Here is a 19,913-nt window from a genome sequence, read left to right on the forward strand (position 1 = left end):
TCCAGTCCTCCTCTCACTCCATCTCTAATACTTTAATCCAGTCCTTCTCTCCCTCCATCTATAATACCTTACCCCAGTCCTTCTCTCCCTCCATCTCTAATACTTTACTCCAGTCCTCCACTCCCTCCATCTCTAATACCTTACTCCAGTCCTCCTCTCCCTCCATCTATAATACCTTACTCTACAGTCCTCCACTCCCTCCATCTAAAATACCTTACTCCAGTCCTCCTCTCCCTCCATCTCTAATACCTTACTCCAGTCCTCCTCTCCCTCCTCTCCCTCCATCTATAATACCTTACTCCAGTCCTCCTCTCCCTCCATCTATAATACCTTACTCTAGTCCTCCTCTCCCTCCTCTCCCTCCATCTCTAATACCTTACTCAAGTCCTCCTCTCCCTCCATCTCTAACACTTTACTCCAGTCCTTCTCTCCCTCCATCTCTAATACTTTACTCCAGTCCTTATCTCCCTCCATCTCTAATACTTTACTCCAGTTCTCCTCTCCCTCCTCTCCCTCCATCGCTAATGCCTTACTCCAGTCCTCCTCTCCCTCCATCTATAATACCATACTCCAGTCCTCCTCTCCCTCCATCTATAATACCTTACTCCAGTCCTCCTCACCCTCCTCTCCCTCCATCTCTAATACCTTACTCCAGTCCTCCTCTCCCTCCATCTCTAATACCTTACTCCAGTCCTCCTCTCCCTCCATCTATAATACCTTACTCCAGTCCTCCTCTACCTCCTCTCCCTCCATCTCTAATACCTTACTCCAGTCCTCCTCTCCCTCCTCTCCCTCCATCTATAATACCTTACTCCAGTCCTCCATCTATAATACCTTACTCCAGTCCTCCTCTCCCTCCATCTATAATACCTTACTCCAGTCCTCCTCTCCCTCCATCTCTAATACCTTACTCCAGTCCTCCTCTCCCTCCATCTATAATACCTTACTCCAGTCCTCCTGTCCCCATCTATAATACCTTACTCCAGTCCTCCATCTTTAATATTTTACTCCAGTCCTTCTCTCCCTCCATCTCTAATGCTTTACTCCAGTTCACCTCTCACTCCTCTCCCTCCATCGCTAATGCCTTACTCCAGTCCTCCTCTCCCTCCATCTATAATACCTTACTCCAGTCCTTCTCTTCCTCCTCTCCCTCCATCTCTAATACCTTACTCCAGTCCTCCTCTCCCTCCATCTCTAATACTTTACTCCAGTCCTTCTCTCCCTCCATCTCTAATACTTTACTCCAGTCCTCCTCTCCCTCCATCTCTAATACCTTACTCCAGTCCTCCTCTCCCTCCATCTATAATACCTTACTCCAGTCCTCCTCGCCCTCCTCTCGCTCCATCTCTAATACCTTACTCCAGTCCTCCTCTCCCTCCATCTCTAATACCTTACTCCAGTCCTCCTCTCCCTCCATCTCTAATACCTTACTCCAGTCCTCCTCTCCCTCCATCTATAATAACTTACTCCAGTCCTCCTCTACCTCCTCTCCCTCCATCTCTAATACCTTACTCCAGTCCTCCATCTCCAATACCTTACTCCAGTCCTCCACTCCCTCCATCTATAATACCTTACTCCAGTCCTCCTCTCCCTCCATCTCTAATACCTTACTCCAGTCCTCCTCTCCCTCCATCTCTAATACTTTACTCCAGTCCTCCTGTCCCCATCTATAATACCTTACTCCAGTCCTCCTGTCCTCCATCTTTAATATTTTACTCAAGTCCTTCTCTCCCTCCATCTCTAATACTTTACTCCAGTCCTTCTCTCCCTCCATCTATAATACCTTACTCCAGTCCTCCTGTCCTCCTGTCCTCCATCTCTCATACCTTACTCCAGCCCTCCTGTCCTCCGTCTTTAATATTTTACTCCAGCCGTCCTCTCCTCCATTTCTAATACCTTACTCCAGTCCTCCTCTCCCTCCATCTATAATACCTTACTCCAGCCGTCCTCTCCTCCATTTCTAATACCTTACTCCAGTCCTCCTGTACTCCATCTTTAATATTTCACTCCAGCCGTCCTCTCCTCCATTTCTAATACCTTATTCCAGCCATCCTGTCCCTGCATGGCCTCAGTATAGGAAGATTTTCAGACTTGGGGGAGGGGAGAAAAGGCTGATGTGCACAGAACAGAACCACCACTACCACCCCTCCCTGTTATTCCCTCCACCATTATCTCTCTATCTTTTTCTCTCTACTACCATTCTGTTTTTCACTATTTCACATTTCCCCCATACCCACCATTTCTTTATTTCCCTCTATGTCATTCCCTTCTCTGTCACTCTCTAACAGCATTCTTCAATGTCTTCATTTCTGGAGGCAGTATTATGTAAGTTTGTCTGCATCTAGCTTCCCATTACTACTGGGCTTAATGACAGAGGAACGACTAAATCCGATAACAACGAGGATGTGTATGTGATCCAGCATCAAGAGATGTGTGACTTAGTGTGCTTTTTGCTGCGCTGTTGTGGGTTTTCAGGTTTATGTGTGTGCATGCCTGTTTTTACAGTAAGCACCTTTGTGTGAGGGTTGTTTGTGTTCACCTGTTGTAGGTTAGTCTGACCCCTTTGTTCATAATAGCTTGCTCAGATTAGTCAAAACTAGGATGAATTAAACCTTGAAAACATGTATTATTAACGTCAAGACTGTATCAAATATGCAAGAAGCTATGTGCATGCTTAGTAGCTGTCATAGTAAATAGGTCTACCTCCTATCTGATTGGACGTAATGGCAAATATAATTACTCATTACCCATGCTTCCCAGTACCATCCAAAAGCAGTGTAGCTATACCATATGTCTATCTATAACAAACATGCATGCTCGCACACGTAAACTCTCTCCCTTTCTTGAAACTGCAACTAAATCGCTTCTCACATTTAAAATATCCAAAAGGAGCATAAGATTTTTGAAAGGGTATATCAGTCCATTTGGACCACCTGGCTGGCGCTACAGCAGGCAGGCAGGCAGGCAGGCAGGCAGGCAGGCAGGCAGGCAGGCAGGCAGGCAGGCAGGCAGGCAGGCAGGCAGGCAGGCAGGCAGGCAGGCAGGCAGGCAGGCAGGCAGGCAGGCAGGCAGGCAGGCAGGTGGCTGGGATGTGATCATGCTCTGTGGTGTGGATGAGTCAGGACTGAGGGGTTGTTCAACACTACTATCACTGTGGGCTAGATGGCTGTCAGCCCAGGGACAAAAGGGGCCACTGTGCTCAGTGTAGACGGCATACTGAACTAGTGGAATCCAGAGGGGTATTGTGTGACCTTGTCACAATAGTAAAAAAAGTCAAATGGTGCTAGTGTAAACAAACAAGCAAATATAATTCCTACAGCTTAACACACCTGCACTTGTCTTTTATACTAGCACTGCCTTTACTGATAACTATACTCTTAGAAAAAAAGGTGCTATCTAGAACCTAAAAAGGTTCTTCGGCTGTCCCCATAGAGAGTAGGGCATACCTAACAATGTGTAGCATTTTAATATAAGCAAGCTAAAAGCCTGAAGAATCCCACACGAACTATATGCTGGACTGTTCAGCCATATTGATATAAAAAGGAAACACATCTACAGATGTAGGATCTTAATTTGAGCCAGTTTGCTACAGCAGGAAAATAATCCTGCAGCAACAGGAAATTTGAAATAGTATGTGGATTATAATTAAAGGACATTTTTATAGGGGTTGATACATAAAAAAAAATGAAAAATCAACTATGAAATTTCAAAGTGGAAATTACAAACTTCAGAAGCCTTTTTTAAACCTAAAATACACTAAAAGCATAAAATGTCCTGCATTTCAGGATTACAGTGTGATCAAATTAAGATCATACATCTGTACTCATATATGTTGAGGTGAGTTATCCCAACATGATGGTGAGGTCATATGCAGGTGAGGTGACTATCTTTCACTACGGCTCATAGGATAAACTGCTGCATTGATTGGTTGAACAAGCCTCAATGGACTGTGTTTCTCATCACGTACTGTAGTGCCTGTCTATCCATGTCTGTCTGAGAGGCAGAACAACACTCAACATTGATCTGATTCTTGAAAATATAAAGAGATATGCAGAGCTGTTGATGTGCTGATGTGTTTAAGAAATGTATTATTCTTACATGACCATAATGCAGATGATACTGAAAGTGACAGCTACCTGCTATGGGATGCTGCATATACAGTCCTGCTTTGATGTCTCTACAGGTGCATTGGAGTTTATTTTTGTATTTCAGGTATTGAATTCACTCCCAGTCTCTCTTGTCTCCCCGCTAGTATTTGCTTACAATCATACACCTTCATACACAGACATATATTTCTACACCAAGCAAAAGTACATTCTCCCAGAGTTTACTCCAGAGCTCAGACTCTCAGACGAACCTGCTCATAAAAGAGTCCCTCAATCTGAAGCACTTTAAGCACACTGACCCACTTTCACAGTTACCTAGGCATAATACTCTATCTCACTCGCCACTGGTCAAAATAACCAGCATAAATCATACATCTGTCAGAATGGGTATCTTCCACATTTTGATGCTACTTCCACCCTTCCTTCTCTCTGTTGGACCATTACGTGAACGCTGGGAATGTCAGTCAAAGTGTGTTTCACCAGAGTGTGAGTTAAAGGTGATCCCTCCTCCTAACCTGTGACTGGTGCTTCTATGTCCAGCATGGTTTTCTCCTGGCGCAGGATGGCGGCGCCCTCGTTGACGATGCGTAGTGCCACGGCCTCCTCCACGCGGCCCTCCTTGGTGAGGTGGGCTTTGAGCAGGTCCACCCTGGGCTTCCCCTCACAGTCAAACACCTCCTTCAATGTGAGGCGATGACTCAGGGGGAAGGGCACGGCTGTGGAGAGAACAGAGACAACATCACTCAATGGGACAGAGAACACAGTGAAACTATGGAAAGCCATTCATATTCAATGGAAGAGAAGTGAAGTGGGCGATGTGAGCATGGGTGACAGAGTGTGAACAGGGCGGGACCTAAGTTAGGGAAAGCTGAACTTTATATAAATACTAGGTGATTGTGCCACTATTGACCAATCGAAGCTCACTACACCTTCCAGCCCCTACTGGATAGGCTGTTGATACCTAGCACTACTTAGCATGCTGTCGGCTTGCTAGCAACCAAATTATGGGCGGAGCTGTGTGGCGAGGAAAAATAGAAATGCTAGTTAAGAGCTGCGGCGTGTCGCTGTTCAACAGCCATGGTGCTGAACCGGTTTACCAGTCCTTTGTTTAAGTCTGTTCAGATCGTGTTGCTGTCCGTGGTGTTGAAGGTTTGTGCGGCGCTATAAGGACTCAACAAGGCCTATATAGACTCTATCCTCCAATACTGTAGATTAAACTGCTCAACCCACGTTTTCAATTACGGTGTTTGTATGCATAAAGCTAACCCTGTCCTTAGAGAACCCTAAAAGTGTCTTTATAAATTGCAGAGGGTGAAAAGTTCTGTCTCAGATTGCATGACTGTAAACAGAGTGCGTGAGGTCTACCGTCAGTCCTCCCAAAATGTGGCCTACTTTAATTATGGATGCTTCCAGAGTCTATTATCATTTATTCATCACTGTAAATTGACAAAGTGACGTGTGGAATAAAAATGGACTCTTTTAATGCGAGGCTCAACAATCCATATTCTGAAATATGTATGAGCAGTTTAATGTCTGATCAACAGAGAGTAAAAAGCCCTTAATTTACCACCACTGTCCTAATGAGTAGTTACTGTATGTATTTCCAAACCCTAATATGAGGGAAATTATTGTATTGTATCCAAACATGGGATGCAGTGTCTTCTGATGCAAAGCTAATAATACTGTAATACCACAGGAAACGATACTTGAACGATACTTGAATTAGATAGCCACTGCCTTATTTGGCAGTGGCTATCTACCAGGCATCCTCTGAAACATCACATCAAAACCAAATTCATTGCTTTGGGAGCAACAAAGGTAATGTTCTGCACGGAAGCTGATCTGTGTGTGTCAGTGGTCGAAGACACTGGTGGTCTTTTGTGTTCTGCCTAATATAAAGTCACAAAGTAGCCACGCATGCTGCTGCAGCAGCCTTTCTCATTGCTGGACCTGAGGCCTTACTATGAACTCAGGTTTGCATTCCAATCAATCATAGGCAATTATATTTCATTCAGATTGGATACTAAAATAAATCTGACGCCATTGTGCTCTTAAGTACAGTGCATTCATAAAGTATTCAGACCCCTTCACTTTTTCCACATTTTGTTACATAACAGCCTTATTATAAGCAATCCTCAGCAATCTTCACAATGTACCCCATAATGACAAAGCGGAAACAGTTTTTTAGAAATGTTTGCAAATTTATAAATAAAAAATACATTATTTACATAGGTAATTCAGACCTTTTGCTATGAGACTCAAAATTGAGCTCAGGTGCATCCTGTTTCCATTGATCATCCTTAAGAAGTTTCTACAACTTGATTGTGTCACAGATCCCTTCGGTACTGCTGCTCATCCTGTTCACCAGTTCCGGAGGTCTACGTCACCGGCTTTCTAGGCTTCACTGAACGGGAATCATTATCATCAACCCCAGACTGTCTTGTCTGATTACACACACACCTGGTTCCCATTACCCCTGATTAGTATGTTATATATGTACCCTCTCTTCCCTCTGTCTATGTTGGTTATTGTTTCCATGTCCGTTGGTGGTGTGAGTACCTATGCGTTGCTGCAGCTGTTATGCTGCGTGCTTTATATATTGTGTATTACGGGTATCGTCCCGTGTCGGTCAACGAGGTTTACCCTCGCTCTTTTGTTTGGGTACAGCCCAGTGTTTTTGTATACCTGTTTGTTTTGGGTGTATTAAAAACCCCTATTGTGTATTCCTGCGCCTGTCTACAAATGCTTTATACCAGCGTGACAGATTGGAGTCCACCTGTGGTAAATTCAATTGATTGGACATTCCCCAATACTGATAAAGGTCCTCAGCTCTATATATCTAGGAGTTCACAGGTATATTGTGCTGTAGGTCATAAAGGACCTGCCTGATGTTTGCTGCTGTTTATTCTAACAGGTCTCTGAGACATACAGTATATATATATACACACACACAAAAAGGACTCAAAAAATGAGAAACAAGATTCTCTGATCTGATGAAGCCAAGTGTCACGCGTGGAGGAAACCTGGCACCATCCCTATGGTGAAGCATGGTGGTGGCACCATCATTCTATGGGAAAGTTTTTCAGTGGCAGTGACTGGGAGACTAGTCGGGTGTGAGGGAAAGATGATCGGAGCAAAGTACAGAGAGATCCTTGATGAAAATCTGCTCCAAAGCGCTCAGGACCTCAGACTGGGGCGAAGGTTCACCTTTCAACAGGGCAATGACCCTAAGCACACATCTAAGACATCGCAGGAATGGCTTCGGGACAAGTCTCTGAATGTCCTTGAGTGACCCAGCCAGAGCCCAGACTTGAACCCAATCTAACATATCTGGAGAGACCTGAAAATAGCTGTGCAGCGACGCTCCCAATCCAACCTGACAGCACTTGAGAGGATTTGCAGAGAAGAATGGGAAAAACTCTCCAAAAACAGGCGTGCCAAGATTGTAGCGTCATACCCAAGAAGACTCAAGGCTGTAATCGCTGCCAAAGGTGCTTCAACAAAGCACTGAGTAAAGGGTCTGAAAAGTTATGTAAATGTATTATTTCAATTTTTTTTATTTTCTAAAAACAGTTCTTTGCTTTGTCATTAGAGGGTATTGTGTGTAGAGAGACGAGGGATAAAAATAATGTATCCATTTTAGAACAAGGCTGTAACGTAACAAAATGTGGCAAAAGTCAAGGGGTCTGAATCCTTTCCGAAGGCACTCTATCTACCTCAATTACCTCGTATCCATGCTCTTCAACTCGGTACTGGTACCGTGTGTGTGTGTGTGTGTGTGTGTGTGTGTGTGTGTGTGTGTGTGTGTGTGTGTGTGTGTGTGTGTGTGTGTGTGTGTGTGTGTGTGTGTGTGTGTGTGTGTGTGTGTGTGTGTGTGTGTGTGTGTGTGTGTGTGTGTGTGTGTGTGTGTGTGTGTGTATATACCGTATGTCTCAGAGACCTGTTAGAATAAACAGCAGCAAACATCAGGCAGGTCCTTTATGACCTACAGCACAATATACCTGTGAACTCCTAGTTATATAGAGCTGAGGACCTTGATCAGTATTGGGGAATCTACTTTGATAATATAGTCACAATAAAATAACAATAATGAGGCTATACAGGAGATACCAGTACAGAGTAAATGTAAGGGGGTACAGATTAGTTGAGGTAATTTGTACATGTAGGTAGGGGTAAAGTGACTATGCATAGATAATAAACAGCGAGGAGCAGCCGTGTAAAGACAAGAGGGGGGGGGGGGTCAATGTAAATAGTCCGGGTGGCCATTTGATTGATTATTCAGCAGTCTTATGGATTGGGTGTAGAAGGTGTTGAGGAGCCCTTGTTGGACCTAGACTTGGTGCTCTGGTACCACTTGGGTGTCTGGAGTCTTTGACAATTTTTTGGGCCTTCCTCTGACACCGTCTAGTATATAGGTCCTGAATGGCAGGAAGCTTAGTCCCTGTGATGTACTGGACTGCACCCACTACACTCTGTCATTGCTTACGGTCGGATGCCGAGCAGTTGCCATACCAGGCGGTGATGCAACCTGTCAGGATGCTCTCGATGGTGCAGCTGTAGAACCTTTTGAGGATCTGGGGACCCATGCCAAATCTTTGCAGTCTCCTGAGGAGGTAAAGGCATTGTCAACCTTCAGAGGGTGAATCGGCAAGACAAAAGATTTGAGCGCCTTTTGAACGGGGTATGGTAGAGGGTCAACAAATAGCAGGCCAAACTATCCCTCTCAGCACTGCCTGGACTGCGCAAAAATGCAAATGCTTTCCATTTGAGTTATATTAGGTTTTATTTTCATCGTTTGGGGTCAAGAACTGAAACACAGTTCCCGTATGTCCCGTGTGTATCAAGAAAGGTCCACCACCCAAAGGACATCAAGCCAACTTGATACAACTGTGGGAAGCATTGAAGTCAACATGGGCCAGCATCCCTGTGGAACGCTTTTGACTCCTTGTTGAGTCCATGAGGCTGTTCTGAGGGCAAAAGGGGGTGGAACTCAATATGAGGAAGGTGTTCTTAATGTTTTGTACACTCAGTATACAGTGCATATACAAAAGTATGTGGACACCCCTTCAAATTTGTGGATTCAGCTATTTAAGCCATACTCGTTGCTGACTGGTGTATAAAATTGAGCACACAGCCATGCAATCTCCATCGACAAATATTGGCAATAGAATGGCCTTACTGAAGAGCTCAGTGACTTTCAACGTGGCACCGCCATAGGATGCCACTTTTCCAACAAGTAAGTTCGTCAAATTTCTGTCCTGCTAGAGCTGCCCCGGTTAATTGTACGCGCTGTTACTTTGACGTGGAAACATCTAGGAGCAACAATGGCCCAGCCGCGAAGTGGTCGCCCACACAAACTCACAGAAGGGGACCACCGAGTGCTGAAGCACGTAGCGAGTAAAAATCGTCTGTCCTTGGTTGCAACACTCACTACCGAGTTCCAAACTGCCTCTGGAAGCAACTTCAGCACCAGAACTGTTTGTCAGGATTTTCATGAAATGGGTTTCCATGGCCGAGCAGCCGCACACAAGCCTAAGATCAGCATGTGCAATGCCAAGCATTGGCTGGAGTGGTGTAAGGCTCGCCGCCATTGGACTCATGAGCAGTGGAATATTCTCTGGAGTGATGAATCACGCTTCACCATCTGGCAGTCTAATGGACGAATCAGGGTTTGGCGGAAGCCAGGAGAAGGCGACCTGCCCGAATGCATAGTGCCAACTTTAAAAAAAGAGGAATGATGGTCTGGAACTGTTTTTCATGGTTCGGGCTATGCCCCTTAGTTCCAGTGAAGGGAAATCTTAACGCTACAGCATGCAATGACATTCTAGACAATTCTGTCGAGATTGGTGTGGAAGAACTTGACTGATCTGCACAGAGCCCTGACCTCAACCCCATCAAACACCTTTGGGATGAATTGAATCACAGACTGCGAGCCAGGCCTAATTGTCCAGCATCAGAGCCCGACCTCATTAATGACTTGGAAGCAAGTCCTCACAGCAATGTTCCAACATCTAGTGGAAAGCCTTCCTAGAAGTGTGGAGGCTGTTACAGCAGCAATGTTCCAGCATCTAGTGGAAAGCCTTCCTAGAAGAGTGGAGGCTGTTACAGCAGCAATGTTCCAGCATCTAGTGGAAAGCCTTCCTAGAAGAGTGGAGGCTGTTACAGCAGCAAATAGGACCTACTCCATATTAATGCCCATGATTTTGGAATGAAATGTTCGACAAACAGGTCTCCACATACTTTTGGTCTTGTAGTGTCTATATAGCACTATGGCCAAGTTTTTCGGCTAGTGATTTGTGTTGCTCTGTGCATGTGGCTATGGGGAGCTGCTGAGCTGAGCACTTGGGGAATGGAATGGAACAGAGAGAGAGGAGAGAGATCTGTGACTTGAGGCTCAACGTGATCAACATGCTGCTAAATAATGGATGTTTGACTAGAGGGGGAAAAAGAGAAATCTCATGATGCTGCTGCTGGGATAATGAGCCAGGCCTGGCATGGAATTTTGGGGTAAAGACATCCCAGTCAACTGTGTGTGTGTGTGTGTGTGTGTGTGTGTGTGTGTGTGTGTGTGTGTGTGTGTGTGTGTGTGTGTGTGTGTGTGTGTGTGTGTGTGTGTGTGTGTGTGTGTGTGTGTGTGTGTGTGTGTGTGTGTGTGTGTGTGTGTGTGTTTGTGTGTGTGTGTGTGTGTGTGTGTGTGTGAAAGTAGGTTTGTTAGTGTGTGTGCCTACAGGGCCTTCAGAAACTATTCATACACCTAGACTTATTCCACATTGTTGTGATACAGCCTGAATTGAATAAATGTTGTTTTTTTCTCACCCATCTACACACAATACCCCATAATGACTACGTGAAAACATGTTTTTAGAAATTGGAAATTAAAATGAAATACAAAAATAACTAATTTACATAAGTATTCACATTCCTGAGTCAATACATGTTAGAATCACCTTTGGCAGTGATTACAGCTGTGAGTATATCTGGGTGAGTCTCTAAGAGCTTTGTACACCTGGATTGTGCAATATTTGCCCATTATTATTATTTTAATTCTTCAAGCTCTGTCAAGTTGGTTGTTGATCATTGCTAGACAACCATTTTCAAGTCTTGCCATAGATTTTCAATAAGATTTAAGTCAAAATTATAACTAGGCCACCCAGGAACATTCACTGTCTTCTTGGCAAGCAACTCCAGTGTATATTTGGTCTTGTGTTTTAGATTATTGTCCTGCTGGAAGGTAAATTCATCTCCCAGTGTCCCAGTGTCTGGTGGAAAGCAGACTGAACCAGGTTTTCCTCTAGGATTTTGCCTGCGCTAAACTCCATTCCGTTTATTTTTTCTCCTGAAAAACTCCCCAGTCCTTAACGATTACAAGCATACCTATAACATGATGCAACCACCACTAGGCTTGAAAATATAGAGAGTGGTACTCAGTAATGAGTTTTATTGGACTTTCCCCAAACATTTATTCAGGACAAAAAGTGAATTTCTTTGCCACATTTTTGCAGTTTTACTTTAGTGCCTTGTTGCAAACAGGATGCATGTTTTGGAATATTTCTATTCTTTACAGGCTTAATTCTTCCATTCTGTCAATTAGATGAATAATATGGAGTAAATACAACACATCCCCAGTTCTCCTATCACAGCCATTACACTATGTAACCATTTTTACCGTTTTAAGGTCACCCTTGGCCTCATGGTGAAATCCCTAAGTGGTTTCCTTCCTCTCCGGCAACTATATTAGGAAGAATGCTTGTATATTGGTAGTGACGGGGTGTATAGATACATCATCCAAAGCGTAATTAACAACTTCACCATGCTCAAAGTGATATTCAATGTCTTATTTTTTATTTTTGTACCCATCTACCAATCGGTGCCCTTATTTGTGAGGCATTGAAAAACCTCCCTGGTCTTTGTGGTTGAATATGTGTTTGAAATTCCCTGCTTGACTGAGGGATCGTACAGATAATTCTATGTGTGGGTACAGAGACGAGGTGGTCATTCAAAAATCATGTTAAACCCTATTATTGCACAAAGAGTGAGTCCATGCAACTTATTATATGACTTGTTATGCACATTTTCACTCCTAAACTTAATTAGGCTTTCTATAAACAAATGGGTTGAATACTTATTGACTCAAGACATTCCAGCTTTTCATTTTTTATTCATTTGTAAAAAAAAGAAGATCTAAAAACATAATTCCACTTTGACATTATGGGGTATTGTGTGTAGGCCAGTGGCAAAAAAAGAAGAAGATTTAATCCATTTTAAATTCAGGCTGTAACACAACAAAATGTGTAAAAAGTCAAGGGGAGTGAACTTTCTGCCGGCTCTCTGTGTCACACCCTGATCTGGTTCACCTGTTCTTATGACTGTCTCCACCGCCTCCAGGTGTCGCTTATTATCCCCGGTGTATATATGCCTGTGTTTCCTGTCTCTCTGTATCAGGTCGTCTTGTATGTTCAGTCAAGTCAACCAGTGTGTTTTTTCCGTACTCCTTTTGCTATTCTTCTTTTTCTAGTCCTCCCGGTTTATACCCTGGACGCCTGACCATTCTGCCTGCCTTGACCATGAGCCCGTCTGCCACTCTACGTCCTGGAGTCTGATCTGGTTTATACCCTGGCTGCCTGACCATTCTGCCTGCCTTGACCATGAGCCCGTCTGCCACTCTACGTCCTGGAGTCTGATCTGGTTTATACCCTGGCTGCCTGACCATTCTGCCTGCCTTGACCATGAGCCCGTCTGCCACTCTACGTCCTGGAGTCTGATCTGGTTTATACCCTGGCTGCCTGACCATTCTGCCTGCCTTGACCATGAGCCCGTCTGCCACTCTACGTCCTGGAGTCTGATCTGGTTTATACCCTGGCTGCCTGACCATTCTGCCTGCCTTGACCATGAGCCCGTCTGCCACTCTACTCCTGGAGTCTGATCTGGTTTATACCCTGGCTGCCTGACCATTCTGCCTGCCTTGACCATGAGCCCGTCTGCCACTCTACGTCCTGGAGTCTGATCTGGTTTATACCCTGGCTGCCTGACCATTCTGCCTGCCTTGACCATGAGCCCGTCTGCCACTCTACGTCCTGGAGTCTGATCTGGTTGATATCCTGGCTGCCTGACCATTCTGCCTGCCTTGACCATGAGCCCGTCTGCCACTCTACGTCCTGGAGTCTGATCTGGTTTATACCCTGGCTGCCTGACCATTCTGCCTGCCTTGACCATGAGCCCGTCTGCCACTCTACTCCTGGAGTCTGATCTGGTTTATACCCTGGCTGCCTGACCATTCTGCCTGCCTTGACCATGAGCCCGTCTGCCACTCTACGTCCTGGAGTCTGATCTGGTTTTGACCTTTGACCTGTCCACGACCATTCTCTTGCCTACCCCTTTGGATTATTAAACATTGTAAGACTCCAACCACCTGCCTCCTGGGTCTGCATCTGGGTCTGCATCTGGGTCTGCATCTGGTTCTGCATCTGGGTCTGCATCTGGGTCTCGCCTTGTGCCTTAATACTGTATGTGTTTTGGGCTTCTGTATTTGACTGAACAGTAAATGTTAATCTGATTGTTTCTGAGCTTACTAGAGATACTGATACTGCATGTTCTGTATGATATTACACGAGTGTTTGAGTATGTGAGTGTGCATCATTGACTTGTGTATGTATTAACTCAATAGACCGTACTGTCCTTCTGATGCTCTCCAACTCTAAAAGAGGTTCATTAGAGATGGGGAGAAACAGAGGGCAAGAGGGAGAGAGGTGAGAACGGAGAGCAAGAGAAAGAGAACGACACCTTTGAAGAAACCGAGACAAATAGGGAGGATTTAGACGGAGAGAAATGGAAAGGAAAGGAGGATGCCTAGTCAGTTGTACAACTGAATGCCTTCAACTGAAATGTGTCTTCCGCATTTAACCCAACTCCTCTGAATCACATGGAAGGCAGTAATGAGGAAGAGAACACAAGGCCTGGTGAAAACACATTAGTAGATTGAGAGTTAGAGAGAGAAAGCCAGAGGCAGAAAGAGAGAGAGACACAGACAGACAGACAAACAGACAGAGAGACAGAGGACAGAAAGAGAAAGAGAGGGGTGAGATGTGAGACAGCTCACTTCGACTGGGAGCCCAGGCTGAGTTGAACTGTTGTGCATGTTGCCGGGCAACAGCAGCTGACTATTGGAGTAGAGCCAGTGCTGTATACTGTGATTTGCATGGTAGGCTCACATAGATGCAGATCTATATAGTCCTTATTTTTCTCCTTATCTGAAGCACACGTTACCCCAAAAAATGCTCTAGGCCACTGGTTCTCAACTGGTTTTACATTGGGACACAAATTGAACCAGGTTGTCTCAGTTGCGATCCAATATTCGCATCACTATTTTTTGTTGTTCCCCTTATGCAATCTGGAAAACTATTTTTTAATACTACATTGATAGTAAATATACTAATTATATGACAAGGGAACAGTCCCACCTTCTTCATTGTAGTAATTCCATTTTGCCCATATTCTTGATGAAGAATGTTAAGCTCACTGGTTTGAGACCACAAAATCAATCAAATACAGTAAATATCGCTGCTAATAACTCTAAATGGGAAATATTGTGATTGAACTAACACTCGCGACTCATTCAAAACCTCCTGCGACCCAAATTTAGGTTGCGACCCACCTGCCAAGAGCAGCGACTCTCAACTGAAAGGGAAGGAAGCTTATATTTGACATTACAATAAATTGAAAAAGGATTTCAACAAATCAAATCAAATTTATTGACATAGCCCTTCTTACATCAGCTGATATCTCAAAGTGCTGTACAGAAACCCAGCCTAAAACCCCAAACAGCAAGCAATGCAGGTGTAGAAGCTCGGTGGCTAGGAAAAACTCCCTAGAAAGGCCACAACCTAGGAAGAAACCTAGAGAGGAACCAGGCTATGAGGGGTGGTCAATCTTCTTCTGGCTGTGCCGGGTGGAGATTATAACAGAACGATCTAGAAGAAAAAGAAACGCACACCTATTAAGACGAGGTGCTGGCTAGCGGAATAGAAACTTGAAAATAAAAGAGAGCCGCACACTCTAGCTCAGATGCAAAAATTTAATACCAACGTTTCGACATTCAAGCTGTCTTCATCAGGGTATAACAGAACATGGCCAAGATGTTCAAATGTTCATAAATGACCAGCATGGTCAAATAATAATAATCACAGTAGTTGTCGAGGGTGCAACAGGTCAGCACCTCAGGAGTAAATGTCAGTTGGATTTTCATAGCCGATCATTGAGAGTATCTCTACCGCTCCTGCTGTCTGGACACTGGAGACCAACAAAACAAATATAGCTTTTGACCCACTCTGTTATTCCAACATCTTATCATCATTGGGTAGCCTACGCTAATTAACGTTACCACCAGATAGACTTCTAAGAAACAACCTTCAGTAATTCATGGTAATATATGCATTTTCCTTTGTTACAGCAGAAGGATGTTCCTTGTACCTAAATCATCCCCATACTACAACACATCAGAATACACCACAAGCTACTTTTCTCTCGATGCTGCAGACTGACGGAGAAATGTCTACCAGAGCGAGAGGACTGTAGGTTGAACACTTCCAGGTTTCAACTATAACTTATAGAACACATGGCAGCAGTGACACTGGAGTACATTAATACTCTCCATCCAGCCCTGACATCCAGTCAAATATGTTTACATGTACAGCACACTACTCCCCCACTAGATGCACCTGTCTGTCTGTCTGTCTGTCTGTCTGTCTGTCTGTCTGTCTGTCTGTCTGTCTGTCTGTCTGTCTGTCTGTCTGTCTGTCTGTCTGTCTGTCTGTCTGTCTGTCTGTCTGTCTGTCTGTCTGTCTGTCTGTCTGTCTGTCTGTCTGTCTGTCTGTCTGTGTCAGGTCTGTCTGTCTGTCTGTCTGTCTGTCTGTCTGTCTGTCTGTCTGTCTGTCTGTCTGTCTGTCTGTCTGTCTGTCAGGTCTGTCAGGTCTGTCTGTCTGTCTGTCTGTCTGTCTGTCTGTCTGTCTGTCTGTCTGTCTGTCTGTCTGTCTGTCTGTCTGTCTGTCTGTCTGTCTGTCTGTCTGTCTGTCTGTCTGTCTGTCTGTCTGTCTGTCTGTCTGTGTCTGGTCTGTCTGTCTGTCTGTCTGTCTGTCTGTCTGTCTGTCTGTCTGTCTGTCTGTCTGTCTGTCTGTCTGTCTGTCAGGTCTGTCTGTCTGTCTGTCTGTCTGTCTGTCTGTCTGTCTGTCTGTCTGTCGGTCTGTCAGGTCTGTCAGGTCTGTCTGGTCTGTCTGCCTGCCTGCCTGCCTGCCTGCCTGCCTGCCTGCCTGCCTGCCTGCCTGCCTGCCTGCCTGCCTGCCCTGGTCTGTCTGTCTGTCTGTCAGGTCTGTCAGTCTGTCAGGTCTGTCTGTCAGGTCTGTCAGGTGTGTCAGGTCTGTCTGTCTGTCTCTCAGGAATGGCTGACTGTGTGTCTGTCAGGTCTCTGGCCCAGTGTTAGCTAGCTGCACCTCTACCTTGTCTCAGTCCTGCCTCTACCACACCTGCTGACCCCCTCTGTCTGAGCCTGTAACATCTTCATTACCACCCAATAATGTAGCAGGGAGGGATGTTGGTCCAGGACTATGGCTCTTGTGGTTTATGTCATCCTAACTTTGTAATGTGCATAATAACTAGGAGTAGAATTCAACATCTTAATGGACTCTGCACACAATTGAGGGAAAGAACCATATGTCTAATACTCCAAGTTTCTGAATCACACTACTTGGCTACAGATGCCCTAAGCCATATGCAGTGCTGCCAGCATTTATTTACTGAACAGACACACATTGGAGATAATATAAATACCTTGGCAAACAATGTTGCATATTCATTTGGGTGACAAGATGTTTTGCTGTGGTACCATCTCCAGAGCACTGTGAATAACTCTTGACCTTTAACTGTCCAGACAATCCCAATTTTGATGTTCCATCTATTTTGTTCAGTCTGTTAGTATTGTCCTGATTAACTGGTTCCTTCATTTAATTGGGATAGTGTAGCTGTTGGGCTAACTGAAGGGTTTGTTATCATAGCACTCAACAGGCTGAGATGCACATGTTTCAAATGGCTAAATGTGTGTGTTCACCGATTGGACCTACACTGACCCCATTTCTTTCCTGTGCAAAGCACCAAATGCGCAGGGCCCCTAAAGTGAGTGCATCCTTCCTGCCTGCTTGCATAGTCTGCCTGGCCGAATGGCAGCTTGCAGCCTTCAGATCAGCCCATGCATGAAACTCCAATATGCTAGAGACTGGGAGGAGAAGGAGCCAATGAGGAAGCAAGGATCTGAACAGAGAAGCCAGGACAGGCCAGGCACTAGGCAGTGTGTGTTGACCAGTCTACATTACTGATGATGGCCCACAACCATAACAGGTCACATGCACATGGCTCTTAAATTATGCGTAGAGCATTCATTTGAACATTCACAAAATTACAGAACAGAACTCATTATTCGGAGGGGGGTAGTATGAAGGTAGGGCTGAGGTTTTTTGTAGGGTGGTGGGGGGAAGGTAGTATGAGGGTAAGGGCTGAGGCTGTGTGTTGGGGGGTAGGATGAGGGTAGGGTCCAACTTGTAAGTCGCTCTGGATAAGAGCGTCTGCTAAATGACTTAAATGTAAATGTAAATGATGGGTCTGAGGCTGTGTGTAGGGTGGGTGCGGGGGTAGTATGAGGGTAGGGGCTTAGGTTGTGTGTAGGGTGGGGGGGAAGGTAGTATAAGGGTAGGAGGGGAGGGGTTTAGGCTGTGGGGGGGGGGGGAATAAAAAAATAAAATGACAAAATACAAAAAATGGTGTGTGTATGAAAGTGTGTAGATTTATGTGAATGCACTCCTTGGTGTCCCCACCCCTCTCCCCCCACACTGTCGTGAGCTATAATTTTAATAAATATTTTTTTTAAACACAACAAACTCATGTCGGGAAAAGAAAAAAGGTGAAACTAATCTACGCTTGTTCTGATAGGGATGCCTTGCTTGACCACACCCTCCTTCCTTGCTCCTGCCCTGCCTCTTCCACCAATCCATTTGTTTTATATGGACAGAAAAGAGCAGAAGCTCTGAGCTGTCCAATCATGTCCATTGTCTACTACTGGGGGGGGGGGCAGCATGAGGGTAGGGCATAAGGCCGTGTGTGTGTGGGGGGGGTAGTATGAGGGTGGAGGGTGAGGCTGTGTGTGTGTGGGGGAAGGTAGCATGAGGGTGGAGGGTGAGGCAGTGTGCATGTGTGGGGGGGGTAGTATGAGGGTAGAGGGTGAGGCTGTGTGTGTGGGGGGGTAGTATGAGGGTAGAGGGTGAGGCTGTGTGTGTGTGTGTGGGGGGAAGATAGTATGAGGGTAGAGGGTGAGGCTGTGTGTGTGGGGGGGGGTAGTATGAGGGTAAAGGGTGAGGCCGTGTGTGTGGGGGGGTAGTATGAGGGTTGCTTTCTCTTTAATACATCTCTTATTTTCCTTTTCTCTGTCTCCATTTCCTTTACCTCCTTCCTTCTCCCTCCTAACCTATATCCTCCTTCATTCTCCCTCCTTCCCTATATCCTCCTTCCTTCTCCCTCCTTTCCTATATCCTCTTTCCTTCTCTCTTCTTTCCTATATCCATGCTCTTCCAATCGTTCCTCTTTTCTTCCCTTCTGTCTCTATCCCTCCCTTCAGTTCCTCTGCCCTCTCCATCTCTCTGTCTCCCTCCTTCTCTACACCCTCTCATCACTAGACCTCAGGGAAGTTTCATTATGTAAGTGGCCTGTGTGCAGTAAAACACTGCTGAAAAACCAATGCTTAAATAATTCACCCACACTAAAGGCTAAATAAAGCCTGTACATATCATGCATGCAGATACCCTGCGCCCAGCTAGCCCCCTCTCTTCCTCTGAAGGCTATCACACCATCAAGATCCACCACGTCTACTCACACATATCTTAGGGAGGTGGGCTATACGCTCTCTGGCCAATGAGACAGAGTGGTGAAAAAGGCGCAACGGCGCCTCTTCAACCTCAGGAGGCTAAAGAAATTTGGCTTAACACCTAAAACCCTCACAAACTTTTACAGATGTACAATCGAGAGCATCCTGTCGGGCTGTATCACAGCCTGGTACGGCAACTGCACCGCCCACAACCGCAAAGCTCTCCAGAGGGTGGTGCGGTCTGCCGAACACATTACCGGGGGCAAACCTCCCACTGTCCTGGACACCTACAGCACCCGGTGCCATAGGAAGGCCACAAAGATCAGAGGACATCAACCACTGCCTGGTCACCCCGCTATCATCCAGAAGGCGAGGTCAGTACAGATGCATCAAAGCTGGGACCGAGAGACTGAAAAACAGCTTCTATCTCAAGGCCATCAGTGCTAAACAGCCATCACTAACACATCAGAGGCGGCTGCCTATAGACATAGATGAGGAATCACCGGTCACTTTTAGAAATGGATCTCTAGCCACTTTAATAATGTTCCGTATCTAGCATTACTCATCTCATATGTATAAACTGCACTCCACACTTTTCTACGGTATCTTAGTCACTTTTAAATTGTTTTTACATATTGCGTCACCTATTTCATATGTATATACTTTATTCTATACTATGCCACAGTGTCTTAGTCCAATGCCACTCTGACATACATGTACTGTATATATATATAATTCATTCCTTACTTAGATGTATGTGTATTTTGGGTATATGTTATATGAAACTATTAGATATTAATTGTTAGATATTACTACACTGTCGGAGCTAGAAGCACAAGCATTTCGCTACACCCGCAATAACATCTGCGAAGCGCATGTATGTGACCAATAAATTTGATTTTGATCTG

The 19,913-nt window shown here is 45.1% G+C and overlaps 1 protein-coding gene across 3 annotated transcripts in view; it reads right to left on the reverse strand.

Annotated features, from left to right (window-relative positions):
• ppp3ca (protein phosphatase 3, catalytic subunit, alpha isozyme) overlaps positions 1-19,913 on the reverse strand; it is a 94,773-nt gene that overhangs the window by 69,405 nt on the left and 5,455 nt on the right. For all 3 annotated transcript variants that reach the window (XM_046318104.1, XM_046318103.1, XM_046318102.1), the window contains exon 2: positions 4,622-4,822. In XM_046318104.1, coding sequence (XP_046174060.1) covers positions 4,622-4,822 — 201 coding nt within the window. The remainder of the gene's footprint in view (positions 1-4,621; positions 4,823-19,913) is intronic.

Source organism: Oncorhynchus gorbuscha, linkage group LG20 (assembly GCF_021184085.1).
Source record: "Oncorhynchus gorbuscha isolate QuinsamMale2020 ecotype Even-year linkage group LG20, OgorEven_v1.0, whole genome shotgun sequence".
In the NCBI taxonomy this organism is placed as follows: domain Eukaryota; kingdom Metazoa; phylum Chordata; class Actinopteri; order Salmoniformes; family Salmonidae; genus Oncorhynchus; species Oncorhynchus gorbuscha.